The sequence below is a fragment of the Colobus angolensis genome, unplaced genomic scaffold, assembly GCF_000951035.1.
Source record: "Colobus angolensis palliatus isolate OR3802 unplaced genomic scaffold, Cang.pa_1.0 Scaffold135, whole genome shotgun sequence".
Taxonomy (NCBI): Eukaryota; Metazoa; Chordata; class Mammalia; order Primates; family Cercopithecidae; genus Colobus; species Colobus angolensis.
The window spans coordinates 1472056-1479133 of NW_012114433.1; the positions used below are offsets into that span (position 1 = coordinate 1472056).

Here is a 7078-nt window from a genome sequence, read left to right on the forward strand (position 1 = left end):
TTAGCCAGGATGGTCTCGATCTCCTGACCTCGTGATCCACCCGCCTCAGCCTCCCAAAGTGCTGGGATTACAGGCGCGAGCCACCACGCCCGGCCCAAACGTATTCTTATGTAATAGTCAACTGCAGAGTGGTTTAGACTGCCTCATCTTTAGGAAATACATCTGCCTTTAACCAGACCAGCGGTGGGGGAGGTGGCTTTTCTTTTTTTCTTCCCTCTTCTCTCCTCTCTCTTGCTCTGTCTCTTCTCTGTGTCTTAACTTTCCTGAGAATCCGGTGAGCCCAGTTTTTTTCACTGTGTATTTTGTTTTTTTGTTTGTTTGTTTTGAGACGGAGTCTGACTGTCACCCACGCTGGAGTGCAGTGGCGCGATCTCGGCTCACTGCAAGCTCTGCCTCCGGGGTTCAAGCAATTCTGCCTCAGCTTCCAGAGTGGCTGGGACTACAGGCGCCTGCCACGGCACCCAGTTAATTTTTATATTTTTAGTGGAGACGGGGTTTCACCATGTTGGCCAGGATGGTCTTGATCTCCTGACCTCAGGTGATCTGTCTGCCTCGGCCTCCCAAAGTGCTGGGATTACAGGAGTGAGTCACCGCACCCGGCTGTGAATTTTGCGTTTTATTTGTTGCTTTTTCAATTCATAAAAAAAGATAGGTACAGGGCACCTGAGACAGGTGCCGCCTCGCACCATCCACGACTTTGTTTGGTGCCTGCCTGTCCCGGCGTGGGTGTGGCTGCTGCGGAGGGGCCCTTCGTTGCCCAGCCCTGCAGCTGCCCCCTCTCCCTTCCCCAGAGACTCACAGCTGGCCCCGAGCTCTGTGCAGGGAAGCCTTTGTCCTTCCTGTGCGGAGCCCTGGGTCCAGCCGCCTTTCCTTCCGCCTGGCAGCGTTAGCGGGTGCTGGGCGTCCGTGCTGATCACCTCACGTGGGAAAGAGCTCTGACAGTACAGCCCGTGAAGCTGTGTCTTGGAGATTCCTGTCAGGGACGCTGTCGTGGCTGTCGGGGTCCACCGGGCACCCGCAGAGCCCAAAACCCAACAGAGCGGAGGTGGGTGGTGAGCCTGCCAGGGGCATCTTTGTATAAATCTAAGTTTTCAAATTACTATGAAGCTTCCAATGTCACAAAATATGTAGTCTTGTTAAGAAACGTTTTAGGTGTTCGTATTTTTAAAAATTATGTGTTTGATTCCATTCCAGCTGCCTCCTGGGCTTTTCGTCTTTAAAGCAGTCTTATTCTGCCCATTGTTTTTATTTTGTTTGTTTTGAGTCAGAGTCTTGCCCTGTCACCCAGGCTGAAGCCCATGCGATCTTGGCTCACCACCATCTCAACCTCCCCCAGCTCAGGCAGTCCTCCCCGCTCAGCCTCCTGTGTGGCTGGGATCCTCCCCGCTCAGCCTCCTGTGTGGCTGGGACCACAGATGTGCACCACATCCTGCTCATGTTTTTATTTTTTGTTTGTTTTGTAGAGATGGGGTCTCGCCACGTTGCCCATGCTGGTCTTGAACTCCTGAGCTCAAGTGATCCGTCCCCCTTGGCCTCCCAAAGTTTTGGGATTACAGGCGTGAGCCACTGCGACTGGCCCTGGTTTTTGCTGCTGCTGCTGTTGTTGTTGTTTTTAGATGGAGTCTCGCACTGTCGCCCAGGCTGGAGTGCAGTGGCGCGATCTCGGCTCACTGCAACCTCTGCCTTTTTGGTTCAAGTGATTCTCCTGCCTCAGCCTCCGAGCAGCTGGGACTACAGGTGGCCGCCACCATGCCTGGCTAATTTTTGTATTTTTAGCAGAGACGGGGTTTCACCATGTTGGCCAGGATGGTCTCAATTTCTGACCTTGTGATCTACCCACCTCAACCTCCCAAAGTGCTGGGGTTACAGGCGTGAGCCACCGTGTCCGGCCCTTGTTTTGTTTTTAGGTCACTTTGGGTTCACAGTGTGTCCTGAGGTGTTGGGGGCTTTCTTGGGGCTCGGGAGGCAATTTCCTTGAACTCGCAGACGCCCCTGCTCTGAGCCTGCGTTACACAGAACCTGCCCTTCCCAAGAAGCTGCCCGTGTGTCCCATGTCTCTGTGACTTGTACTTAAAACGGACGTAGAATGACGGTCAGCAGCTGTAGGCAATCATTGAGTCCTGGCAGAGGGGCTGGTTCTGAAGATGGGGGAGTCACAGGCCCCGTGTGGAGGGTGACCTCAGGGGCCCCAGCCCATAGTGTGGTCGGCGGGCCGGGGTCTCTGCCCACATAGCGGTGAGGATGGTCGTTGGGCCCTGGGCTGGCTGTGCCCACATAGCAGTAAGGATGCTCGTTGGGCCCTGGGCTGGCTGTGCCCACATGGTGGTAAGGGCGGTCGGCGGGCCTGGGTCTCTGCCCACACAGTGGTGAGGACAGTTGTCGGGCCCTGGGCGCCTGGCTCTGCCCACATAGTGTTGAGGATGGTCGTTGGGCCCTGGGCTGGCTCTGCCCACGCAGGGTCTTGCACCTGATCCATTGAGCAGTGCTGGTCCAGGGAGGGTCCCACCGCATGCTCCACCTGCCTTGGCCCCTGCAGCAGGCAGTGCTGGGGAGACAGACTGAGTGGAAGAGGAGGCTGGGCCAGGGCTGCAGCGGCCACAGAGCCTTGGGCCTCCCAGAAACGGGCTCTGATGGCAGAAGCGCCGGCCTCTTGCACGGGGTGGAAGGTGGTGCCTGCGTGGATGGTGCTACGTGGGGGCAGGCCACCCCCTAGATGCGAGAACCCCTTGGGTGCACGGTGTGGCCCCCAGGAATGCTGAGACAGTCCACCTGGGCCTCCTACAGAACACAGTTGGGAAGACACTCAAGGCCGAGGGCACAGGCAGGACCTCACCTTAGCCTTTCACACCAAACATTCACCTCCTGAAAGGACAGGGGCCGGGGAGCCCCCAGCTGGGCCGTGGGCTCTGAGGACAGACCCGGCACCTGTCACCTGCCACGTCATGCAGCACGTGTCCTCTGTGCACAGTAACCAGCAGGCTCCCAAAGCCCTCACCGCCGCACCCCGCCCTGCTGCGTTTTCTCTCACCGCCCTCCATGGATGCCCGGTTCCTCCTCCTGGCCCTCAGTTAGGCCCTTCTGTCTGTCTTGCAGCAATCATGGAATTTGGGGGCTGGTGGTGTTTCCACACACCACGTCTTCCAAACCCACCATTTTATAAAGGGCCCAGTTAGTCACCTGTCTGACGGCAGCCGCACAGCTGGTTCATAGCAAGGAGAGGTTGGAGCTTCCTGGTTCTTAGACCACAGCTCGTACCTCTTAGATTTTAAAAAAGATTTTCAGTGAGTCCTAAAACCTGTCTTACTGGAGGGTTAAGTAACTGATAGAAGCGTGTCACGAAGGAAGAGAAGTGTGTTAAGGTTGTGCTTGGAAAATGTTTCCGTCTTAGAGAACTGGCCGGGCCACGGCCACAGGTCATGATGAGTAAGCATCGCGTCGACACAGGCTTGTCCGTCTCCGTGTAGAATGTGTGTTCACCGAAGAAGTGTCCACCCAAGACGGTGATGGCTGAGCGCAGCACGTGTGGCCCGGGTGAGGTCCGTGTGGCGCTAAACGCCTCCTCTGCTCTGTTCCCTTCCAGCCCAACCCTGCCCGCCCTGGACTGGCAGCTGCCGTCCCACTCGGGCCCGTATGAGCTTCGGATTGAGGTGCAGCCCAAGTCCCACCACCGAGCCCACTACGAGACGGAGGGCAGCCGGGGGGCCGTGAAGGCGTCGGCTGGAGGACACCCCATCGTGCAGGTAGGCACCGAGGCCAGACTCGCACGCCACTTGCTGTTTTGGTCCAAAAGTAATTTTGGAGCCACAGTGAACTGTGCTGAAACCACAGACTCTCCCGGCCAGGCCAGCTGAATGCTATGTCGTGGTTAGTCCCAGGCGGTTCCTTACCGCCCCTGAGCTGGAATGGGCGTGTGGCACAGCACCTGCTGCTTCCACATGGGCAGGCCTCCCTCTGTTTTCAGATTTGCCCAGAGCAGCCCTCGTGTCCACGGATGCTGCCTGTGGTGTGGATGTTTCAAGGGGCTGATTCTCCCCTCTCTAAAGCCTCTGAACTGCTGGGGTTCTCACCAGCAGCACCAGCCTCGCCTGGTGAGGGGCCCTCAGAAATGCAGGTTCTGTGGCCCACCAGGCCTGCGGAATCCCACGCTCTGGGCTTGGGTGCTGGGGGGCACCAGGGCTCAAGGTGCTTCCTGAGGAGAGGAGGAGTGGCTTTCAGAGTGGGCCTGGGGCTGGCAGCTGTGTCCCTGCCGGGGTGGGCCTGACTCCCCGGGCTCTGTGTGGCTTCCTCACCTTGCTCGGGAGAAAGCCACATAGAGTTAGGCTGTCCATGGAGGTGTGTAGTGACCGCGCCGGGGATGGGCAGCGTCTGCACACAGAGCCATGCCCCCCTCTGCACCCCAGGTGTTGATGTGGGTCCTGGGTAGCCGTGGGTGTTGGCATTTTCTTTGGTCCCACCTGTTACCTCATCAGATCTAGGCCCCAGGCCCTGGGTCCACTGCTTTGGCAGCCACAGAACAGCAAGGGTATCCAGCCCCAGGGCTCCAGGCCATGCGGCAACGCAGAGGACTTTTTCCCCGCACACACCGACCGCAAAACCCGGGTGCCCCAGCCCTGCTATTTAGGGAATGATGCAAGCCGGAAGGGGTGCTCAGCAGGGTGCCCCGTGTTTTTATTTTTTTCCATTTAGATAAATAGTGGAGGGAAGGCGGCCACAGGGACAAATGGCTGTTTGCCAACGCAATAGCCGGCAGCAGGGCATTAGCAGGCAGGGTGCTGGGCGAGGCGTTTCCACCAGCACTTGCAGATGCTGTTAACGTGATGTTTGTGGCCTGTGTGCTTGATGCCAATTAGTACCTACCTTGTCGGTGCTTGAAGCAAGGAAATGCGGGAGACACCTGAGTGCACAGCGGCCAGTTTGACATTTAAAGTCTCCGCCCTCCCAGGTGGGAAAGGTCAGGCAGCGCTGCGCCACGCTTCATCCCGGCAGGCCTGTACCTCCCCATCCCTGCCTCGGTTTTCACTGACCGAAAGCCTGTTATTGCTCAGTGGAAAGGATATTAGAAGGGACAGGAAATGAGGCAGTGAAAGAAGGAGTGGAAAAAGGCAATCGAGAAATGATGGCCCCGTCCACCCCATTTGCTGTGAACCGTATGGGTGAGGGTCACTGGCCGTCGCCCTTTCACCATGTCCAGATGAGGGGCAGTTGTAGGAATCGAGGCTGTTGTTTGGAGGGTAAAGCAGGCCCATGAGTGTGGAGAGAGCTCTGAGGTTTTCGTCTGTTTGTTTTGTTTTTTTGTTTTTGTTTTTTTTTGGGGACGGAGTCTCGCTGTCACCCGGGCTGGAGTGCAGTGGTGCGATCTCAGCTCACGGCGTCCTCTGCCTCCCGGGTTCGAGCGATTCTCCTGCCTCAGCCTCCCGAGTAGCCGGGACCACAGGCAGCCCTGAGTTTTAATGGATGTATTTTCCCCTACCTGTGAGTAGCGCCGGTGCCTGGTGCCACCTGTCTCCGTGGGCACAGCTCAGTGCTGGACACTCCTCCCTGCGTCTTCTGGAATCTTGTGGAATCCCATCTCGGTTCTACTGTCTGGGTGTCTTGGGCTTAGGGTGCTGAAATCTATCAATACAGATGCGACTGAGAGGGTCGAGGTGTTCTGGAGGACTCAGGAAACTTGAAACAGTAATTTAAAATATCTTTAAAATGTACCCTCAAAAATTATTCCAAATCAAGTGGCCCGTGTGTGAGCAGCAGCAGAACGCGAGAGGCCGGCCCTGCGTTTCCACAGAAGGAGCCCTTTCCGTTGAAACGCAGGAGAAAACACTCCCCTGCATGGAAAACGTCAGGCGCTATCAGCATATCTCATTGTGAGAAATTAGTAATTTAAAGAGTTTTCTGATATATCTGTGGCATTTATCTCTATGCAAGTGTGAGGTAAAAGCAGCTAAAAAGAGGGGGTTTTGGGAGTTTGTTTTCTCTTTCAGTTGGTGGACCACAAATTGGATAAAAATAGAATTTGTGCATAATTATAAAACAAATGAGAATAGAAAGCTCTCAGTTGCCGTGGAAGCTCCTCAGAACCGCAGACGTGCGCTCACTGCCGTTGGGTTATTTTAGCACATCCTTCGACACAGCCCCTTTCCCGCTGTTCAGAAACGAGGCTCATCACACTGGCCTGGGGGCGCGGGGACGAGGCCGTGGGTGGTGGGCACGGCAGGCGGCTGGTCAGAGCCACTGGGAACCACTGACACAGGAGGTTCCTGCGTTTGCGAAATGCTGTTCTCTTCATTGTGAATCGTCTGTCCACTACATCTCAAAAAGCTTGTCCGTAAAATCAAAGCCCGCTGTCTCCTACAGTGCAGCTGAGCCCTGTAGGGTAGCGGGGGGCCTGGGGAGGTGGCTATCAGCTCTCATGGTCAGGAGCACCCTGTGCACCCGCACCCGGCGTCCTCGTCCTCCCGCGCCCTGTGTCCCCGTCCTCTCGCGCACGGCCTCCCCATCCTCCCCCACCTGACCTCCCCATCCTATGCCCTGCATCCCCGTTCTCCTCATCCTCCCGTACCCTGCGTCCCCATCCTCCCTCACCCGGCCTCCCGTGCCCAGCATCCCCATTCTCCCGCACCCAGCCCCCTACTCCTCCCGCGCCCGGCCTCCCCGTCCCCCCCGTCCCCCCCCATGTGTTTCACAGCTGGGAAGCAAAGCACATGAGTAGAACACAGCACCTTCTCTCCAGGAGGCATTCGGAGCATGGACCCCAGGTTAGGAAAGGGTGTTTGCTCCTCTGGGCAGGTGCTCACTCTTACCTGTGGGTGCTGAGGGGTGTGAGGGACGGCTGGCATCCGGGTACCTGTGAGCATTGAGGGGCGTGAGGGTAGGCTGGCACCCGGGTACCTGTGAGCGTTGAGGGGCGTGAGGGATGGCTGGCACCCGGGTACCTGTGAGTGTTGAGGGACGTGAGGGACGGCTGGCATCCGGGTACCTGTGAGCATTGAGGGCCGTGAGGGTAGGCTGGCACCCGGGTACCTGTGAGCATTGAGGGGCATGAGGGACGGCTGGCACCCGGGTACCTGTGAGCGTTGAGGGG

At 57.3% G+C, this 7078-nt stretch overlaps 1 protein-coding gene across 1 annotated transcript in view; it reads left to right on the forward strand.

Moving 5' to 3' along the window:
* The window catches only part of NFATC1 (nuclear factor of activated T-cells, cytoplasmic, calcineurin-dependent 1), a 119923-nt gene that overhangs the window by 25051 nt on the left and 87794 nt on the right, over positions 1 to 7078 (forward strand). The window contains exon 3 of the mRNA XM_011934393.1: positions 3581 to 3740. Within this exon, the coding sequence (XP_011789783.1) occupies positions 3581 to 3740 (160 nt within the window). The remainder of the gene's footprint in view (positions 1 to 3580; positions 3741 to 7078) is intronic.